General features: G+C 41.4%; 1 protein-coding gene across 5 annotated transcripts in view; it reads left to right on the forward strand.

The window, feature by feature from the left end:
- nrp1a (neuropilin 1a) overlaps positions 1 to 22,934 on the forward strand; it is a 163,493-nt gene extending 140,559 nt beyond the window's left edge. For 4 of the 5 annotated variants that reach the window (XM_052015684.1, XM_052015686.1, XM_052015683.1 and 1 more), the window contains exons 14-18: positions 8,689 to 8,859; positions 13,211 to 13,482; positions 14,843 to 14,939; positions 16,374 to 16,427; positions 19,982 to 22,934. In XM_052015684.1, coding sequence (XP_051871644.1) covers positions 8,689 to 8,859; positions 13,211 to 13,482; positions 14,843 to 14,939; positions 16,374 to 16,427; positions 19,982 to 20,268 — 881 coding nt within the window. In that variant the 3' untranslated portion in view covers positions 20,269 to 22,934. The remainder of the gene's footprint in view (positions 1 to 8,688; positions 8,860 to 13,210; positions 13,483 to 14,842; positions 14,940 to 16,373; positions 16,428 to 19,981) is intronic. The other variant, XM_052015688.1, reaches the window with a different exon arrangement.
- Positions 22,935 to 23,279: the final 345 nt, after the last annotated feature.

Below are 23,279 nucleotides of genomic sequence, written 5' to 3' on the forward strand. Positions count from 1 at the left end.
TAGTGTACGGGGAGAGACAAGCCATGGCGTTTTCCCCAAGGACATGGATGAGCGATCCTGCTAATTTGAAAATTTATAACAAGATACATGCAATTCTCAGTGCATTAGGGGAAGAAAGAACCTGCACCTGATAGTTATTGTACATAGAATTTTTCATTGAAATTTCCTTCAACATGTTGTTGACAGTTATAATTAAGGGTGTCAAAAATATTCTTTGCAGCAGGGAATATACATTTAGAAATTATCATCTTTGATAACTAGCAAACACACATTTAACAGGTTTGCTGACATTTCTCTGCCCTATTTATGAGGCAGGTGGTAATGTTTTTAATGGCTGTCTGCCTCCACCACAGAACAATCATATGAATCTCTTACCAATAAGATCATCATATCTCCAATACCATAGAAGTCAGGTCCACCCTATATATAGGTTGCAAGTACAAATGGAATGTAGCATTATGAACACTAACGCAGTATTGGTTATTTCATGCAGTCTATATATGCTGGCGTTTTGCATTGTTTCCAGATTACATAGAAACCCAACAGTCTGTTTAAGGGCCTCAAAATCAAACCATTGAGAAGCTTGTGGAGCTTCTACTTACCTGATATGAAATATGTATTCTCACACAATAATGCATTGTTTTTCAAGTCACAGTCTAGAGACTACAACATAATCTCAGGGGTCATGAAGCAGCACATTTCTGTCTCTCTGTCATCAGATTCCTGTGTTTATTGACCTAACTAATAAGGTCTACTAATAAGTCAACTTGTGACTAAGCAGCACTGCTATCCTTTGGGTAGCTAACTTTTGTTTTGGAAGTTAGGCCAGGGTCCTCTGGAATGCTTCAGTGTTTTTGGAAAACCTGCTAACACATCTACATTTGAAAAACATGTTAAAGGGTGCTCCCCTACTTAAGACCGGAGGGTTGAAGGCAATGTCCTAGGTTTAGGGATTCCCTCTAGTACACCGCTTATATTTAACCAGCTCAGCTCACAAGAGTACAGTGAGCTAGAAATTCCGTTGCACCTATTTTTTTGTAGAGTACAACACCCAACCACGTCCCCTGCTGAAAATGGTGAAACCAGTTAAAAGGCACTTGAAACAGCTCTAGGGTGCTTTCCACCAAGAAGCAAGAGCCCAAATGGGACCTACACACTTCCATATGGATCTCACTCAAATTTGTGCAGCTCCCAACACTTTGACATACTCCTGTGATGACACAGAGGCATAGCTAGTAGAGGTGCATTTTGGGAAATTAAACTAGGCAGGAGAGATACAGTGAATGGCAGGGGATTATTGTCGGACAGAGAGACCTTGGGGTGCAAGTACATAGTTCCCTGAAAGTGGCAACATGGGTAGACAGGGTGGTGAGGAAGGCTTACGGTATGCTTGCCTCCATCGGCCAAGGTATTGAATGTAAGAGTTGGGACATCATGTTACAGTTGTACAAAACTTGGGTTAGGCCGCACTTGGAGTATTGTGTGCAGTTCTAGTTGCCACACTATAGGAAGGACCTGATTAAGCTAGAGAGGATGCAGCAGAGGTTCACAAGGGAGTTGCCTGGATTAGAGGGCTTGAGTTGTAAGGAGAGATCGGATAGGCTGGATCTGTTTTCCCTGGAGTGAAGGACGCTGAGAGGTGACATGATAGAGGTATATTGGTATTGGTTTATTATTGTCACTTGTACTGAAGTATAGTGAAAAACTTGTCATGCATACTGATCGTACAGGTCAATTCATTACACAATGCAGTTACATTGGGTTAGTACAGAGTGTATTGAGGTAGTACAGGTAAAAACAATAACAGTACTTTTATACAATTTGAGAGGCATAGATAAGGTAAATAGTCAGAGTCCGTTTCCCATGGTAGGAGCATCTAAAAGTAAAGAGCATGGGTTTAAGATGAGAGGTGGATGATTTAAAGGGGATCTGAGGAGTACATTTTTCATGTAAAGAGTAGTTAGTATCTGGAATGAGCTGCCAGAGGAGTTAGGAATAGTAACAATGTTTAAGAGGCACCTGGACAAGTATTTGAATGAGCAAGGCATAGAGGGATATGGAATTAATGCAGGCAAATGGGATTAGTATAGATAGGCATGATGGTCAGCAGAGACATTGTGGGCCAAAGATCCTGTTTCTGTGCAGCACAACTATAACTTTGACTTTTGGTCCTAGACAAGCATCATGTGATAATATTGGTGAATTAAACATAATTGATTACTTTTTCAGTAAAGAGTATATTTAGATGAGTTCAGACGACCTTTTGTTTTCATTACTAAAAAGGGGAGGGTAAGTGGATACCGGATTATTTTACTGCTGGCAGCAGCAGTCCGACAAGGAATAAGTGCACTCTGGCATAAGTTACAGTGATGTCTTAGTTTGTATAAATTTATAGAATGTTCTGTGTCATCGTTCATAGATTGAAATAAATTAACTAGCTGGAGACAAACAAAGAGACTGTCTGACTGGCAGGGATCTCGGTGGGTGGATAACTCACTCTGCCTGGGGGGAGCTAGGCCAAAGGGAAGGTTGGCCACGTCATTACAAAGCAGCATTCTCTCACTGGTCTCCAACACCTCCCACCTTGTCACAGGTTGAATAGGTGGCAGAGACTCATCAACACATTTCTGTTGGGGTTCCATTACATCCTGTTTTCCCTGCGTACCAGGAGGAGAGTTTATTATGCACATCCTGTTCATCTGAGGCTGTGAGCCAAGAAGTAGAGCTGTAAAAAATTACTTGTGTGGGGCCAGGAGGAGAAGGATTGCACAGGAACCTGGCCTGCTTCCCTCACTACCTCCTAGCGCCCCTCCATGACTGGTTCTCCTTCTCATCTCCCACATCTCCCTGGGGCCAGCCATTGTTGCACTGGTATGATCCAACGGGCTGCAAGAGGAGGGCCATTAGTGTCAGCTTGTTCACTGATGATGTCTAAATGAGGCCCAGCCTTGACAATGTATGTTCAAGTGGCCATCAGCTCAAAAAATGAAATGCCTCTGTACAACCATAAAGTCAGGGGATTTTTCAGCATAGAAAGAGCCCGATCAGCTGTTAATGCCAGAACTCTGCTCAAGCACCCACTGGATCTGCTACCCTATCCCCATCCAATCTATTCATCATACAACAGCACAATCAGCACAAAATGCTTGGCTTGAGTTGGTCTCTAAGCCTCACGTTTTTCTTATTCAGAGCTGCTGCTGTGAAATCAGTGGAAACAAAGGCAGTGATGATAAACCCCTCCCACTCCTTCTGTTGCAGCTAGTGCCAGTCATGATTCCCAACATCTGGCTGCCGACCAGATATGAGTGAGCACACCCACTTCCTGCCCACTAAAGCAAGGCTACAACACCCTCATGCTGGTGATTGATTCAGTAAACCCATGTGTAGATATTTTCACACAGATACTTCTTCATCTAAGGCACATTAATCCTAATCCAGTGGAGTAATAGCACTGCAATGTGAATTCTTCGATTCATTATAGAACCATAGAACCATACAGCACAAAACAGGCCCTTCGGCCCACCGTGTCGTGCCGTCCATCAGACCACCCTCACACTACCTAACCCCTTCCTCCCGCATATCCCTCTATCTCACGTTCCTCCATATGCCTATCCAACAAGCTCTTGAACCTGTTCAATGTATCTGTCTCCACCACCACCCCAGGCAGTGCATTCCATGCACCAACCACTCTTTGGGTGAAAAACCTCCCTCTGACATCTCCCCTGAACCTCCCACCCATAACCTTAAAGCCATGACCTCTCGTCTTGAGCATTGGTGCCCTGGGAAGGAGGCGCTGACTGTCTACTCTATCTATTCCTCTCAATATTTTATATACCTCTATCATGTCTCCTCTCATCCTCCTCCTTTCCAGTGAATAAAGCCCTAGCACCTTAAGCCTCTCCTCATATTCAATACTCTCCAATCCAGGCAGCATCCTGGTAAATCTCCTCTGCACCCTCTCCAACGCCTCCACATCCTTCCTATAATGAGGCGACCAGAACTGAACACAGTACTCTAAGTGTGGCCTAACTAGAGTTTTGTAAAGCTGCATCATAACCTCGCGGCTCTTAAACTCAATCCCGCGACTTATGAAAGCCAACATCCCATTGGCCTTCTTAACTGCTCTTTCCACCTGTGAGGCAACTTTCAACGAACTGTGAATATGAACCCCCAGATCCCTCTGCTCCTCCACACTGCCAAGTACCTTGCCGTTTACCCTGTACTCTGCCCTGGAGTTTGTCCTTCCAAAGTGTACCACCTCACACTTTTCCGGATTGAACTCCATCTGCCACTTGTCAGCCCAGCTCTGCATCTTATCAATATCCCTCTGTAAGCTCCGACAGCCCTCCACACTATCCACAACACCGCCTATCTTAGTGTCGTCCGCAAACTTACTAACCCAGCCCTCCACCCCCTCATCTAAGTCATCTATAAATATCACAAAAAGTAGAGGTCCCAGAACCGATCCCTGCGGGACACCACTAGTCACTGCCTTCCAATCCGAGGGCACTCCCTCCACCACAACCCTCTGCTTTCTACATGCAAGCCAAGTCCTAATCCACACAGCCAAGCTTCCTTGGATCCCTCGGCCTCTGACCTTCTGAAGAAGCCTACCATGAGGAACCTTATCAAACGCCTTACTAAAATCCATGTAAACCACATCCACCACACTGCCCTCATCAATCTTCCTGGTCATCTCCTCAAAGAACTCTATCAGGCTTGTGAGGCAAGATCTTCCCTTCACAAAGCCAGGCTGGCTGTCCCTAATCAGTCCATGATTCTCAAGGTGTTCATAAATCCTATCCCTTAGAATCCTTTCTAACAGCTTACCCACCATAGACGTGAGACTCACCGGTCTATAATTCCCTGGCCTATCCCTATTACCTCTTTTGAACAAGGGGACCACATTCGCAACCCTCCAATCCTCTGGCACCACCCCCGTAGACAACAAGGACTCAAAGATCCTTACCAGCAGTTCAGCAATCTCCTCCCTAGCCTCTCGAAGCAGCCTGGGGAAAATCCCGTCAGGCCCCGGAGATTTATCTGTCTTAATATTATTTAACAACTTCAACACATCCTCTCTCTTGATATCAACAACCTCGAGAACATTACCCCTACCAGCACTCCCTTCCGCATCATCAAGACCCCTCTCCCTGGTGAATACCGAAGAGAAGTACTCATTGAGAACTTCTCCCACTTCCGCCGCCCCCAGGCAAATTCTCCCACCTTTGTCCTTAATCGGACCTACCTTCACCCTAGCCATCCTCCTACCCTTCCCGTACTTGAAAAAGGCCTTGGGATTTTCCTTAACCCTACTAGCCAAAGCCTTTTCATGTCCCCTTCTAGCTCTCTTCAGCCCTTTCTTAAGTTCCTTCCTCGCTACCCTATATTCCTCACGGGCCCTGTCTGAACCTTGCTGCTTATACCTCACGTATGTTACCTTCTTCTCCCTAACAAGTCGTTCCACCTCTCTCGTCACCCACGGTTCCTTCACCCTGCCATTCCTTCTCTGCTTCACCGGGACATATTTATCCCTAACATCCTGCATAAGATCCCTGAATATCGACCACATCCCCATGGTACATTTTCCTTCAAAAAGGACATCCCAATTTACACTCCCAAGTTAAACATAGAACCATAGAACAATACAGCACAATACAGGCCCTTTGGCCCACCATGTTATGCCGACCTTTAAACCTTGCTTAAGACTACCTAACCCCTTTCTCCCACATATCCCCCTATTTTAAATTCCTCCATATGCTTATTTAACAATCTCTTGAACTTGACCAGTGTACCTGCCTCCACCACCACCCCAGGCAGCGCATTCCATGCACCAACCACACTCTGGGTGAAAAACCTCCCTCTGATATCTCCCTTGAGTTATAAAGTCATACATTTATGGAATAAGGCAACATGGAAACAGGCCCTTCAGCCCACTGAGTTCGCGCTGACCATCAAGCACCCATTCACATAGATCCTATACTAATCCCACTTTATTCTCCCCATATTCCTATAAACTGCCCCCAAATTCCACCACTCCTGTACACACCAGGGGCAATTTACAATGGCCAGTTACTAACCAACATGCCTTTGGGATGTGGGGGAAACCAGAGTATCCAGATATGGTCATGACAAGGCTTTGTTGTATGACCACAGACATGGTCATACAACAAAGCCTTCAAGTACTCTCTGCAACCACTAGCCTTGCTTGCCTCTAATGGTAGAAGACGCAAACTCCACATGGATAGGACCAGAGGTCAGGATTGAACGCGGGTTGTTGGAGCTGTAAGCCAGCACAGTCTGTGTCCCTATTGTATTCATTTGTATATATTTAATTGTAAGTATTTAGCGAAACAGTTAACAGAGCAAATCTTCACATTCATAGTTACATCCTGAGCAGTAGAATCCTCACCATCAGTCAGTAGGTAGACTAGTGACTCAATCAGAAATTCTGGGTTAATGACCCACAATTTTAGTTGATAGTACTAGTGGACTGTTGAATAATTAAACCTTCACTGATGTGCTCCTGGTACTGCACCACATAATGACCAAAGGAATTTTCAGTCCAGTCTATGGTCAGTTTTCCTGGTGGTCCATTAGCAAATTGGTTTAGATTTATGAGTCTGCACAACAGGAAACTACTGAGCTATCCTCATGATACTATCGACAGCCCAGGAAGCTGTAATCACTAAAGGAGAGAAGGTCAAGGAAGATCTAATTAGGTTTTGAACAGAAAAAGTGAAAGGTATTTTCCCCACTGATCAGTAAATCAGCAAAGGGTGTGTGGGATGCCATAAATCTGGATCACTTCTAAATGTAGTAAAGAGGAGGTTAGTAGATTTTTTTGTTTCTCACAAGCATTTATTAGAAGCTGGAATGAATTAACATCAGTGGCCATCAAAACCAAGACATCACAACATTTAGGAGGAGATTAAATAAACAACTGATGGAGAAAATTAGTTCCCTGGTTTCACTTCTGCTTTTGCACCAGTTATGATCTGGGACTCCTGGTTGCAAAATATTTGGTTTGAGTGAATATATACAGAAAAATTATGCTTTAAAACAGCTGTGACCACATTGTGAGTTGAATTCTGGCTTCTTTAGACTGTGACACAATACAGCATTTGGCTGAACCCTAGCAGAATACAACAAAGCCTTCAAGTACTCTCTGCCACCACTAGCCTTGCTTGCCTCTAATGGTAGTTACTGAGAGAAATAGTAAAAATAACCTCACACGTCAATGGAATATGGTGCATCGATGCAAGGAAAAGCCAAGTTTGAACCTCCAATGAAAATCGATGAGAATCTATAAAACTGAATTTGTACCATGGATCCATTTGTGGTTACCATGGTAACATTTGACATTAAAGTCACAAAGCCTCCATTCTTGTGAGTTGACTGAAATCTCACACCTTGATTGAGCAGTGTTTACAAAATAAAATCAATAGCTGCTGGAATCCTGGGAAAAGCTTGCGGCATTCCCTACAGGCAGTCTATCAAATAGAATGCCTTCTCTTCCCATTGCAGCCCTGGTGTTGCTCCAGGTATTCAAGGTCGAGTTTAAGATATAAGATATAAGATATCTTTATTAGTCACATATACACGGTACAGTAGTGTAGTGGTTAGCGTAACGCTATTACAGCATCAGCGACCCGGGTTCAATTCCCACCGCTGTCTGTAAGGAGTTTGTACGTTCACCCCGTGTCTGCGTGGGTTTCCTCCGGGTGCTCCGGTTTCCTCCCACATTCCAAAGATGTACGGGTTAGGAAGTTGTGGGCGTGCTATGTTGGCGCCAGAAGCGTGGCGACACCTGCAGGCTGCCCCCAGAACACTCTATGCAGAAAGATGCATTTCACTGTGTTTCGATGTAAGACAAGATTTCTTTGTTAGTCACATGTAAATCGAAACACACTGTGAAATGCATCTTTGCGTAGAGTGTTCTGGGAGCAGCCCGCAAGTGTCGCCACACTTCTGGCGCCAACATACATGCCCACAACTTCCTAACCCATATGTCTTTGGAATGTGGGAGGAAACCGGAGCACCCGGAGGAAACCCACGCAGACACAGGGAGAACGTACAAACTCCTTACAGATGGTGGCCAGAATTGAACCCGGGTCACTGGCGCTGTAATAGCGTTATGCTAACTGCTACACTACCGTGCCTATTATTGTCATATGCACAAGTACATGTATGCACAGGTGCAATGAAAATCTTACTTGCAGCAGCATCACAGGCTTATTGCATCATATAAGCAGCATTCACAAGAAAAACATAAATTAGACATAAATTATACCCAATTTTTGCAAGAAGGAACACAATAGAACGAAAAAAAGTCCATTTTAGTGCAAAGTGATCAAAGTGGTCATAGTGTTGTAGTGATTAGGGTTGTGCCAGTTGGTTCAACAACAGAATGGTTGAAGTGAAGTAGCTGTTCTTGAACCTGGTGGTGCGAGACTTCAGGCTTCTGTACCTCCTGCCCGATGGTAGCTGTGAGAAGATAGCAAGGCCCGGATGGTGCGGATCTTTGATGATGGATGTTGTCTTTCTGAGGCAGCGTCTCCTGTAGATACATCTGTAGAATCTGTAGAAGTTTGTTAGAGTGTTGATCTTGTATCTTGATGTTTTGAGGTACTGTAACTGCCTGCTTCTTCCAATTGCATGAACTATGAAGTCCTGTCTGTCTTGCAGACCGCTTCTCTCCTTTCAATGAGGTGCCCGGTTTCAACTGTAAGTTTGGGAGCACAGCCCGGGAAAGTTTCTGTGACTGGCATCATGATGAATCCGCTGACTTTAAGTGGGAAGTCCACTTGGGAAAAGGAGAATCCACCATCACAGGGTCAGATGGAAATTATACAATGGGTAAGAAATGTGAAATGACATCCTTTCTAAAGCATTCCATTGAATACCACTTGTTACACAACTGGAACATGAGAGAGAGGGAATCCCAGGAATGTTCAGAACTGTGGATCTTTCTGTGACTGAAACAATCCATTATTTGCTACTTCAAAACTTGACCATACAGGCCATTTTCCTGCATTTTTACCTTGCCCTACTTCTGTAAACTTGAGTTCATCCAAAACTCTGCTCCCAGTGATCTAACTTGTAACAAGTCTTTTTCTCCCATGTGTTTACTATGGTTTCTGGACTAGGATCACTTCACTTTTAGAATTCTCATCCATGACTTTAGTCTTCCCTTTTTCCTCCATCCCTACAACTCTCCAAATCCAATCAGGTCGACATTCATGAATTGAATTGCTTCACCTTTAGAAGCAACAGTCAAGCCTGCAAGATCTAAAATTCGCTCCCTACTATTCCATTCTCCTTTAAGATGCTCCTTAAAACCTACCTGTTTGATCAACTTTCCTAATATTTCCTTCAGTAGTGTGATGTCATTTCTTCTTGGATAATGGTTTTTGTGAAGCAATTTAAAAATGTTTTACTTTATCAAAAGTGCTCCATATAATGAGTTTTTTAACATGAACTTCTGACTGAGTTTGGACTATTGTTCTATGTTAATATTAAATGTTTTGTTTGTTCATGGAATGAGGTGTCACTAACAAAGCTGACATTTATTGTCTATTGCTCTTGAACTGACAAGGGAGCTACGAATCAAGTAGATTGGTGGGTTCAGAGTCATAGAGTTATAGAATTGTACAGCACAGAAACAGGCCCTTCAGCCCACCATGTCAATGCCAACCTTTTTGCCCATCTACTATAGTCCTATCTGCCCGCACTAGGTCCTGATCCATCTATGCCTTGCCTATTTATGTGCCTGTGTAAATATCTCTTATACATTATCATTGTATCTGACTTTACCACTTCTGGCAGCAAATTCCACTCTCTGCATAATAAAAACCTTTCCCTTCAAATCCCCTTTAAAACTCCTTCATCTTATCTTCACCTATGCCTTCTTGTTTCTGATAGCCCTACCATGGGAAAAAGATTCTGTCTATGCCTTTTATAATTATATATACCTCTTTTTTTTCTTTTTCAATCTTTTTATTGAATTTAAAATTAATTCAAATTGATGTACATAATATTAATAATTCTACATATGATACAAAGAGATGGGGATAACAATAATGACAGTTAATATTTATACTCACAAGGAGTAAAATATATAATCTAGACCTCCCGCATTCTTGGGGGGAAAAAATTGAGAAGAAATTTAATTATATGAAGAGAAAACCCCCAAATCAAAAAAAATATATAATATTAAACAAAAACAAACCAAAGAAAAAAAACTGGACTGATATTTCTTCGATTAAAAAAAAACACATTCTTATGTCATCAGCTCTGCTCCTCTATATTCAAAGGTTATTGAAGGGGATTCGATAAAGATCTGTTCATATTGAATGGAAAGATTGAATAAATTGATTCCAAACTTCCTCAAATTTAAGTGAAGGATCAACAGTACCACTCCTAATTTTTTCTAAGTTTAAACATGTTATAGTTTGAGAAAACCATTGATATGTAGTAGGGGGTATAGGGTCCTTCCATTTAAATAGAATGGATCTCTTGGTCATTAATGTAACAAAAGCAATCATATGACAAGCAGAAGCGGATAAGTGGTATATACCTCTATCAGGTCATCCCTCAGCCTCTTCTGCGCCAGAGAAAACAAACCCAGTCTACCCAATCTCCACCCATAACTGAAGTCCTCCAAACCAGGTAACATCCAGGTGAATCTTTTCTGCACTCTTTCCAGTGCAACCACATCCTTCCTGTAGTGTGGCAACCAGAACTGCGCACAATACTCCATGCAGTCTAACCAGAGTTTTGCCAAGTTGCCGCATAATATCCCAACTTTTATTTTTTAGGCCCTGACCTACAAAGGCAAACCTGCTATGTGTCTTCTTCACCACCCTTTCAACATCTGTTGTCACTTTCGTAACCTGGGGAGGACCTGTACAATATTCCAAGTTTGGAACACATATCAGCAAAACTGGGCAATAGTAGCAGATATTCCCAGAAGAACAACTGTGAACCAGATTATTTTTTTATGATGACCAGTTTTACGGTCACCAGTATTGACATAAGCTTTTTATTCCAGATTTATTTAATTATACGAACTTAAGTTCCCCTAACTACCTCGTTGGATCAATTCTCCAGGTTTCTGATAATCACTATGCTGCTGTATCTTCTGTCACCATGGAACAATCAAGAATAATTGGTCACAACGTGCTCAACTTCATAATTTTCTATTTCACATTTGTGACACCTGAATTGAGATGATTACAGGTTTTCAAACAGCTCGTTGCTGTTGGCAACTAGCTGAAAGGAACTTTATTGCATTCTTTTTTAAATTCAGTATTGAAGTGAAAGGATTGTTATTTTGAGATGTGTCAGCTGTTCAGCTGGATAAGGAATTGGCTGCTTCCCACAGATGTCAGGTTTGATCTCTGCTCCTGCCAATCTCACCTGAGAAAGTGGAAGCAAACCTCTGTGCACCCGGGTCATGAGGGCAGTAATGGCCTGGTGGGATGAGGAAGGGTCAACTCTCGCTGGGACGCCCCCTCGCCTCAAGGATTATTCATCCCCCAGTGAATATAGAAGCTCGCAGCTCACAGAAGCAGAATGATAACTTAGGAGGAGGTTTCCAGCAAGCAGTTGCCACCAGTGGGACCATAACTCAGCTAGGAATAACCTTCGGAGACAGGGAGGGAGGAAAATATTGGAGAGAAAAATAAACTTCAAAATAACTCATCAATCCCCCTGTGGCAATGCCTGGGGGAAGGGAAGCAGACAAAAAGAGGGGAGGGAGAGGAGAGCTGCCTTCTGCTTTTAAAAAATGAATATTTTAGGAAAAAATAATAAGTAGGACTGCGGCCTGCACTTTTTTAAAAGTATATCAGGTCACACAGTTTCTATGTGTCAAAGTGCACAGTCCTTGGCTGTAGAAGCAGAGAGAATAGGAATAAGAGTAGTGGGGAAGGGATACGGACTGACCTTGTAGAACTGCAAACTGGGAAAGCTGAACATCTAACATGCAACAAAATAAAAACAACTTTCCCTGAACTGCTTCCAATGCATTAACAACCTTCCTCAAGTAAGAAGACCAATACTGAATGCAGTACTTTAGTTGTGGTTTCACCAATGCCCTATATAATAGAAGAATAACCTCCTTACTCTTGCATTCAATTCCCCTAGCAATAGGTGATAACATTCTGTTAATTTTCCTAATTTCTTGCTGTAACTTAATACTAGTCTTTTGCAAATCATGTGCTGGATATCCAGTACTCTGCTGCCTCATCTCACCATTTAGTTAATATGCTTCATTTTATTTTTCTTGCCAAAATGGAGAATTACACATTTTCCCCACATTATCTCATTTTCCAATCTATGCCCTCTCACTTAAGCTATCTACGTCCCTTCATAACTTATTTTTCTACCTTTCTTTGTCTCATAAACAAATTCAGAAACCATATCTTTGGTGCCTTCATCCAAGTCATGTCCTTAAATTGTAAAAAGGTGAGGCCCCAGCACTGATTGCAGTGACATGTCACTTCTTGTCAAACAGAGCAAGATCTATTTATGCATCTTTTCTTTTTTCCTTTTAGCCAGTCAACCTTCCATCTACACCAGGGATTTAGTCAGTGTTTTAGATTCCAGAGACCAAAGTCTGTGATTACAAAGGTGAAGCAGAGGGAGGGGAAAGGTACAGCTGACGCAGATCAGATGAATGAGTGTTGAAGGAACTTGCAGACATAAACAGCACTGAAGCCTAAGAGAGATTTATAAGTTCAAAGGAGCATTATAAAATTGATGTGTTCGAGAAGTAGATGCAAATTTACAAGTGAGGCTAGGAAAGGAGGATTTAATGAGAAAACACCCAACAAGAACGGCTAAAGGTACTGATCAAGACATAAGTAGGTGCAAGGTATCAGGTCGGGAGCAGTGTTGAAATTTACAGTGAGGTAGTTTATTACTCCAATGAAGCATTTTGGATTTATTTGGCTGAGATGGAGAAAGGAGAAATTTTGCCTGTGACAAACAATGGACCTGGTCTGAATGGTGAATAGCTGAAAACAAATAAATGTTTTGGAAGTTTAGGTATCATTTAATAATGGCTTAATTAATAATATACAGTGCTGATGAACTGGCTTGTACAGGTGTATAGAAATAAAAGCTGGGTTAAGCCGTATATTTATTTCTTATTCAATGCTTCCTTTATCTATCATAACTGAAGTGTTTTTCTGTGTCCACGTAGGAAAAGACCATTTTATTTATACTGAAAAAATTGGAGAAAAGGAAGAACAATTTGCACGGCTATGGAGCCCTTCATTGCCACTTGCGAATTATGGCCATTGTTTGGTTTTTTGGTACCAAATCCGCGGAACTCAAGGTAGCAGTTTGAATGTGATTCAAAGAAAGCTGATGGGTGGCTTCCCTACAAATGTCCTTTGGACTATGGGTGGACCTCAAGGTAGCCACTGGCAGGAAGGGCGAGTGCTGCTCCCACAATCATCACATGTCTATCAGGTAACATCAGCAATTCATTAAAGCATTACACAATGACTTGAAATCTATATATAATTTAAATATCTTTAAATCACACGATCAAAGCATGATATAGTTCAAATATTTATCTGCTCAGATCAAAGTCAAAGTGGAGTTTATTGTCATATGCACAAGTACATTTACGCACAGGTGTAGTGAAAAGCTTACTTGCAGCAGCATTACAGGCACATAGCATCAGAGACATTCACAAGAAAAATATAATTTAAACTTAAATTATACAATGTTATACAAGATGTCAAAACTCTTCAGTTAAGGGAAACCTCCAGTGAGAAATGCTGGAATACACAAGATTGAGATGGGACATGATGATAGGTCAAAAGCAGAAGCATAGATGTTGGGAAGTTTTACCTCCTTCCTGTATATTGGGCTTCCCTCTTTTCCTATCTTCAGTCCTGAAGAAGGGTCCTGACCCAAAACGTTGACCACCTGCTTTTCTCCACGGATGCTGCCTTGCCTGCTGAGTTCCTCCAGTATCACAGTATTTTTCATCCAGATATTCCAGCATCTGCAGTCCTTTGTTTTTCTAGTCGTAATATAATTTTTTCATGGATATGGACAACACTGGCAAGGGCAGAATTCATCGTCCATCAGTTGGATTGCTGGGCCATTTCAGAATCAACTGGAGTCAAATGATGGCCAGAAGAGATAAGGATGGCAGATTTCCTTTCTTGAACAACTTTAGTGAACCAGATGGGTTCTTGCACTGACCTAGTAATTTCATAATAACCATTACCTGGTCTAATTCTTTTTATTCCAGATTTATTACTTGCATTTAAATTCTGCAGTGACATTCAAAGTTGTGCTTCTGGATCAATAGTCTAGATTCAAGTCCAATAACCTGACCACTATGTCACCAGACTGCAGGTGATATAAGGCAAAACAAAGTTGAAAAGTAAAAACAAATTGAAGAATGTTTTTGTATAGACATGTGAAAGTAAAATAATAATATATTATAATATATGTTATATATTAGTATAATAATAAAAATATACAAAGTAGATACTGCATTGATAAATTTTAAGAAGTTGTATAAGAATTGAAGATTATAAGAAGAAGTATGAATAAAAGTGAAGGCAAACTTCTTTAGTTGTCAGCCCACTGGAGTACAATCAGTTCAGTTTTGAGTAACTTAAGCTGGAATACTGTGCTGATTTCTTTGGTTAGATTCAGGAATCAAGATGAAAATCTACCAGAATTCTCCATCAACACGTGCAATACAGTTTGAATTTGACCATTTGATTTTAGATGAAACCATCAGTTTGTGACTCTGACTTGGTGGCTGTAACTTTGCTCAAGCCTTTAAAACCTTCTTTCTCTAAAGGTCGGCCTGGAAGTAATAGTTGGAAAAGGGAAGAGAGGAGAAGTGGCAGTGCACGATGTGGAGGTAGTGAGCAACCAGAATCCAAACGAATGCATGGGTGAGTTCTCTGCAACGTCTGCTACTCTGCTTTATATTCTTTAAAGACTTTTCAGGTGAAATTCTCCCAGTACCTTCGCAACTGCCAGAGCTTGGCACCCAGCAAGAAGTTCACCCGGGAATCAACAATGTGATTTTCCATTTAATTCCTTTTGTTTACTTATGGGATGCAGAGTCACTGGCAAGGCCAGCATTTACTGCTCATCCTTAATTGCCCTTCAGAAGGGTGTTCTGATCCACCTTCTTGAATTGCTGCAGTTGCATAGCACTGAAATGGTGGTCTGTGCACATATGATTTTACAAAAGCTGTCCGCAGCACATGATTTTCATGGCCACAGTCAGGACTGGACTCTTGCTCTGTTCTCAGTTAAATGTAACCTTGTGCACTTCCCTGTTGATCAACAACAATAAGCTCCACTGCCATATCCACAGATCAAGGGTCAGAGTTCCATGTTGGCCCTTTTATTCCCACCTTAGTCTGAAGCATGTAGCAAGCATTCACACTATGCATAGTTAATCGTATTCCATTTGTTCTTCCTTCACCTTGTTGGATGAGGCTGATTCTTGATGCCTTTTATTTAATTTAGGGAATATGGGCATTGCTGACAGGGTCACTTTCAATTACCCAGTTCTATCTGTCCTTGAGAAAGTAGTGAAGAGCCGCTGCCTCGAATGACTGCAGTCTCTGTCATGACAGTACACCCTTAGAGCTTTCAGTTCAGTAGTTCCAATATCTAGACCCAGCAGTGAGGAATTAACAACAAAATATTTCTAAGTCAAGATGGTGTGCAGCTTGAAGGGGAACTTGCTGATGGTAGTGTTCATTTGCTTTGCTGCCCTCATCCTTCTTGGGACCTCTAACCCTGGCCTTTAAATGCTAGACCTTAGGGAAAAAGACACTGCTACTGGATCCTGAAAACCAACACATATAATTCATGAGAACTGACTCCCCACAAATAAGGCTGAACTTGTTGAATGACCTCCTCAAAATATCAGGTGGGACCAGGATTAGATTAGAGGTAAATATGGCCTAAAACTAAATAGTCCTCCATAGTGAGATGAAAAATTGTAAATCTAGAAGACTGTAGGCCAGGTCTGAATGCCTTGGAGGTGAGGTTAAATGAATAATCCAGAGGTTTTTCCTGCAAATCTTTGTGGATCAGGGAGTATTCCTGTAGAATATAAAATCAATGGTGTTTCTGTGGATTGTACATGAGTTGCATATAAAAAGAATATTACTATGTGAAGTCTTCGCCAGCACTAATTTAGTTGCTGAATCAGAGACTCGCTCTTGTGGACCTTTTTTTGAAAAGTGGGATGTAATTAGATATGTATATGTCGAAATAGATGAAGTGGTTTTGCAGAAAGGAAATTTGGGAAAAAGTGCTTTCAGAAAACCCTTCTTATGCTGATCAAGTATTTTAACTTTCTATAGCTCCCAGGGATGCCTTTCCAGGTTCAGATGGTTTTACATCAATTTTTCCTACTGGTAAGTCCCTTTAGTAGTTGCTACAGCAAATGAAGCAGAACATTAGCATGTTTATTATCACAAGCCATGAGCAGAACAAGATGAAGATTTGCACTGATGGTGCTTAGAGAATGGTTTTAGATATTCCTCAACACATGGCCAGTTGCATTTTCTTTAGCTTGCCAACCTTAACAATAGTTACAGGAAATTAATTCTGAAAGCAATCCTACACTACGTCTTAGACCTGGGGGCATGGTAGTCAGTAGGGTAGGAAAAAGCTGCTGTGAGCCTTACAGCAGTGGGGGAAAACTATTTTGTGGAGAAAGCCAAATTTATAATCAAAACCACTTCCATTTATGAGAAGCATGTTTTATTTTCACCATACACATCCAAATCCTTGCTGGTCCACTCATCACAACCCTGATGTTCGTTTCTACCAGTACTGTACCCCAGTGTTGTGCAGTGGCAGATCTGTACCCACTCATGCTCTACTTATTTTATAATGACTGACCCATGCTAGTCAGACAGCACATCTAGATCTAGAGCTGGTTATGAACCTGGATCTGGGTCAGAAGATCAGACCAAGCCTGACATGGACCACAGGTTGTTGATCCCTGGGAACCACATCCCTGGCTCTCTAGTCCAAGGATATCAGTACTGAGACCTCAGCTACTTAAAGTCCATATAAATGACTTGGGTGAAGGGACTTAGTACATTGTAGCCAAACTTACTGATGATACAAGGACAGGCAAGAGAGCAAGAGAAGACAAAGAGGCTGCAACATAAAAGCAAAGATGCTGGAAATACTCAGCAAGTAAGGCAGTATCTGTGGAAAGAGAAAAAAAGTGTTAACATTTCAGGTCATTAGCTTCTCATCAGAACAAGGTCTTTGACCTGAAACATTAACCCTGTTTTCTCTTTCCACAGATGCCACATAACTTGCTGATTTTTTTCAGCATTTTCTGTTTTATTTCAGATTTTCAGCATCTGCAGTCATTGCTTCTATTTTAAGCATGATTTAATATTTGGAGTTCATTGGGCATTTGTTACAATGGTTCTGTATCCTACTTAGAACACAGAACAGTACAGCACAGTACAGGCCCTTTGGCCCATGATGTGCCGACCTATATAAACCTACCCCACAATCAATTTAACCCTTCCCTCCTACACAGCCCAGAACCCTCCATTTATCTTACATCCATGTGCCTATCCAAGAGTCTTTTAAATGTTCCTATTGTATCAGCCTCTTCCACCACCCCCAGCAGTGCTTACCTCTGATATCTTCGCTAAGCTTTCCTCCACTCACCTTAAATGGATGTCCTCTGGTATTGGCTATTGCCGCCCTGGGAAAAAAGTGATGGCTATCTACTCTATTCCTCTCATAATCTTATACACCTCTTTCAAGGTGCCTCTCATCCTCCATTGCTCCAAACAGAAAAGCCCTAGCTCGTTCATCCTTTCCTTATAGGACATGTTCTCTAATCCAGGCAGCATCCTGGTAAATCTCCTCTGCACCCTCTCTAAAGCTTCCACATCCTTCCTATAATGAGGTGACCAGAACTGAACACAATAATCTTTGTGGTCTAACCAGATTTTTGTGTAACTGCAACAGTACCTCACAACTCTTGAATTCAGTCCCCCAACTAATGAAGGCCAGCACACCATATGCCTTCTTAACAACCCTATCAACTTGCCTGGCACTTTGAGGGATCTATGGACTTGGATTCCAAGATCCCTCTGTTCCTCCACACTGCAAAGAATCCTGCCACTAACCTTGTACTCTGCCTTCAAATTCCATCTTCCAAAGTGTATCACTTCATACTTTTCCAGATTGAACTCCATCTGCCATTTCTCCACCCAAATCTGCATCCTGTCTATATCCTGATGTAACCTATGAAAACATTTTACACTATCCACAACACGTCCAACCTTCGTGTCATCTGCAAACTTACTAACCCACCTCTCCACTTCCTCATCCAAGTCATTTATGAAACTCACAAAGAGCAGGGGTCCCAGAACAGATCCCTGTTTAACATCACCAGTCACCGACCTCCAGGCAGAATGTTCTCTGTCTGCTACCAGCCCCTGCCTTCTGTGGGCACGTCAATTCCAAATCCACGCAGCCTAGTCTTCATGGATCCCATACCTCATAACTTTCTGGATGAGCCTACCATGGGGAACCTTGTCAAACATCTTACTAAAATCCATGTACACCACATCCACCGCTCTATCTTCATCAATTTGTTTTGTCACCTCCTCATAAAACTCAGTTAGGCTCATGAGGCAAGACTTGCCCCTCATAAAGCCATGTTGACTATCCATAATAAGACTATGCTTCTCCAAATGCTCATAAATCCTGTCCCTAAGAATTTTCTCCAATAGTTTACCCACCACTGACGTAAGACCCCCTCGTCTATAATCCCCAGGATTATCCCTGTTACCTTTCTTGAAAAATGGAACAACATTAGCCATCTTCCAATCCTCTGGTACCACCCCTGTGGCCAGGGAAGATGCAAAGATCATCGTCAACACCCCAGCATTCTCTTCTCTCACTTCCCATAGTAGCCTGGGGTATATCCCATCCAGCCCCGGGGACTCATCTGTCCTAATGTTTTTCAGAAGCTCCAACACTAACTCTTTCTAAACCTCAACATGCTCCAGCACATTAGTCTGTCCTATGCTGACCTCACATTCGTCCAAGTCTCTCTCCCTGGTGAACACTGAAGCAAAGTATTCATTAAGGACCTCCCTTTCTTCCTCTGCCTCCAGGCACGTTTCCCCCTTTATTCCTAAGCAATCCTACCCTTGCTCTCGTCATCCTCTTGTTCTCACGTACGTGTAGAACACCTTCAGGTTTTCCTTAACCCTACTTGCCAAGGCCTTCTCATACCCCCTTCTAGCTCTCCCAAGTCCCTTCTTAAGCTCCTTCCTGTCTACCAATTACAAACTACAAAATACAAACCCTCAAGAGCCCTGCCTGATTTTTGCTTCCTAAACCTTAAGTACACTTCCTTCTTCCTCTTGACTAAATGTTCCACCTCTCTTCTCAACCACGGTTCCTTCACCCTACCATCCTTTCCCTGCCTCAGTGGGACAAATCCATCCAGAACCCCATGCAAGTGGTACTTCTGGAACTATATAGTACTTTCGGACTTAGAAATGAAACAAGCATTAACTTGCAGTGAAATGAGAGAGGAGCAGACTAAATAAAAGGGAAGACCAGAAGGCACTGGATTGTTTTAAACTTGAATCAAGAGTCTGGGGAATGGGCAGAAAAATATAGCCGAGGTCAAGATGAGATTATCCATGATCTTATTGAACAGCGGGTTTTCCATTTCTCAGTACTGCCATACTTTGCCATTAACAATGCAGAAATGCGACCCCTTACCTCCCCACCACCATTTCTCAAGAAACTGGAAATATTTCTGCTGAATTCTTATTCTTCTCTACAAATTTGAGCATAATGCACACAATCATAGTCCTTCACTGTCCTAATTATGTATTGCTAATGTAGAAGCGAGCAAATAACCCTGAAGAGCAGGCTTTTAAAAGGCTTTTGGATGTACTTATTGCAGCTGGGGACCCTGAGGATTCCACTGACAAAGCATTCTATGAGAACTCTGGAGGTCCTGGAAACATGCTGAAGACCCTCGACCCTATTCTTATTACAATCATAGCTATGAGCGCCCTGGGAGTCATTCTGGGGGCCATCTGTGGGGTTGTCCTGTACTGTGCCTGTTGGCACAGTGCACTGGCTGACAGAAATCTATCTGCACTCGAGAGCTACAATTTTGAACTTGTGGATGGGGTGAAACTGAAAAAGGATAAGCTGAACTCACAGAACTCCTACTCAGAGGCATGAAAAAGAAGCACTCGGAGGGCTTAAATGGCTGAGGAAGGTCGTCTGGAACTGTGGAATTTTTTTTTTGTAATTGTTTGTCTTTGGACAGACAAGAAGAGCTCTGGATAATGCTGGTCTGTGACTGAGCCAAGCTTTTCTCAGGAGCAACTGTTAAAGCAATCAAACGGGATGCTGTGTAAAAAGAAATGAATTATGTACAGTCTGCTTTTTAATTTTTAAATTAAAGTTTTAAATGAACAAATGCTGGTGTTGAGACCAAGTGAGATCATTTTACAAGTATTTATCATTTTCTGTAAAGAGTTATAAATTTGTATCATTCTATTTGTATAATGACTTAGCTTCACAGAATATGTTTCCAAAGGGCTTTAAATACCTATGTTTTTGTATATTAGTCCAGATTTTATACTTTGAGTATGCAGTATTTTGATTTTTCCCACCCTGTCCCATTTTGAAAACAATTAGCATTAAGCCTCACTGGACGCTGAGGGGGGTCATATCCTTTATAACAAGGGTAAAGACTATGACTTGTTAACATGCTACACAGGGCAACTGCCTGTACGCTGATAACATTGTGATTGGCTCCAGGCCAGTGGCCTGGATTAACAATTGCTTGCACTGAAATACGCGCTACAAGGTTGATTTTTCTTTTCTTGTTCTCCTTTAGATGAGTGTGCTATAAGAACAGTGTTGGAGAGATTTGATTTTATTTCTGTTTATCAGTTTAAGTAAAAAAGAAAAAAAATGTTATTGAAAAAATAATTAATGAAATCTATAATGATACAGTTGATCAACATGTTTCTTGTATTGTTTCATGTTTTGTATTGCTGTGAGAGTTTCTCTTCTGAATTTTTTTCCTAAACTTTTTTAATGGCATTATTGCTTGTGTAATGTGTTGCTTTAAAAATGAACAGAAGAAAAAGCCTTAACTCAAAATGTTTGTACTCCTGACACACAGAAAGCCTAGACAATTCATACTGTTGTGTTGTATCTTGTACTCAAATCTATGACTACTGCCTTCCAAAGATTCAATTAAATTTAAAATTTTCCTACAGTACTTTTTTGTGGTTTCTTATGATGGGACCTCGAAGTACAATCCACTCGCGACCTGCAGTGTCCTATAATTCCCAGTCTTAACCATTAAGACTGTGTCAAAAACCACAGCAGCCTTGAGCAATTCCTGTTTATTCTGCATTTCCTGCTCAGTCAGCAAGGGCAGGGTTCATGGTGTATGACAGTAGCACTGAGCCATTCAATCAAAATAAATGAGCAATGGAAGCAATTGCTAGATAAATCATTCATAAACAGCAAAACTGCTGTGATCCCACAAATCAGTATTCAAACCTGTTAAATATGTGAATAATAAATTGGACAATGAACCTTAAAAGTACAACAGTATCTTTTTTTTGAAACAACTAATTATGGAGCACTGCAGACTTAGATGAATAACTGTCAGTTTGTCCTGTGTATACACAGACAGCATTTCTGTAATGACAATTCAGATCCATGGAATCTAACAGTGAAATTCCTGGTGTATTTTATGGAAGGTTTATAGCATTATAAACCACTGTGTACTACTATCTCATCTCATTAGGTGAATGGCAAGAATCAGAGTGAGATGTATGGTGTAAATTAGAAGAAACATAGGGTGGAGAGAAAGGTATTATTTATTATTTGCAACTTAAGGCAGTATTAAAATAGCATTCTGTAGGATTCATAATAGGAGCCCATTAGTGCTCTACTTCACTCCATCTGCATGGAACATGGAAGACCAGCAAATTCATATGTCCATCCCACCACTAATGGCTTAAGTGACTGATGAATGTTGAGAGAGCTGAGTTCAATATTGCTCTCTCTCTCCCATCACCTCCCCTCCCCTGTGCCCCTCATCATCCTAACACCACAACCATCACTTTGCAGTGAGTGAAAGCAAAGAAATGCATTAGGAGATGGACTATCCAGTCTCCATAATGTAATCGAGGGGTTCCCTCCGGGAAAGTGCTTGACCTCGATCTTATAATTCTCTACAATCTGAAAGTTAGCTTAAGGAGAATCGTGAAAGAGGCTTCTGTCACGTGACTTTGTGGTGTAAAACTGGCCATTGAGCAAAACCCTACTTGAGATGATTGTCCTTAGTAGAAAGCTAGTAAGGTACATTGAGTTAATGGGAAATACCACTATGAGTGGAAAGGAAATGGCTCTAAGAATTTCCATTGATTTTGCAGATATCAAAGGGCCAATTATGTTTTATTTCTAATAGCAACTTCAACGTGATTAGTGATATAATTCTGAAGCAGAATGGAAATCATTGGAATGCAACATAAATGCTTAGAGTGAGGTAACACTCATTGGAAATGTAAAACCACAGCCCTTCTATATCTTAATATGATGTTCTCACAATGAGTTTGGAGCGATAATGTAACAAGATAATGAAAATGCTGTTCTCACATTAAAATGCTTTCCTACTCAGTTTTGAAGAAAATTGACTAGGAATTTTCAATGGAAATTGTGGAGACTCCTGAGAAAGTTTGGATGTAAACTTTTGAAACTATCTTTGAAAAAAAGTTGAGTGTTCTTTCTTTCTTTGTAATTTTCATATTTGTTTGTATTTTATCAAAGGAAGATCTGCTATATGTATATATTTCTATGCTGTGCATTAAACAGAAGGGTTTTCACAGTGGTTTTCCTGCCTTATATTTATTCAATTGCATGCTACGTATACTTCCTGGAATATTAAAATGATATTGCCAGATGACAATTGTTGATTTGCCATTTTAACTAACAGAAGCACAGTGCTGACTAATCATGAAATATTGCCATTGTTCCATGCATGCCCAGAGTCTCATCAGTGGAGATTTCTGGTCATCGGGCATCTGATCCAGTGCAGGGCCTTACCAGGGGATCCATAACATTCAGTCCAGATGAGGGTTGTTGACCCAAAATGTCAACTGTTCATCTCACTGCACAGATGCTGCCTGACCCACTGAGTTCCTCCAGCATTTTGTTTGTTGATC

This window comes from Pristis pectinata, chromosome 5 (assembly GCF_009764475.1).
Source record: "Pristis pectinata isolate sPriPec2 chromosome 5, sPriPec2.1.pri, whole genome shotgun sequence".
Lineage (NCBI taxonomy): Eukaryota > Metazoa > Chordata > Chondrichthyes > Rhinopristiformes > Pristidae > Pristis > Pristis pectinata.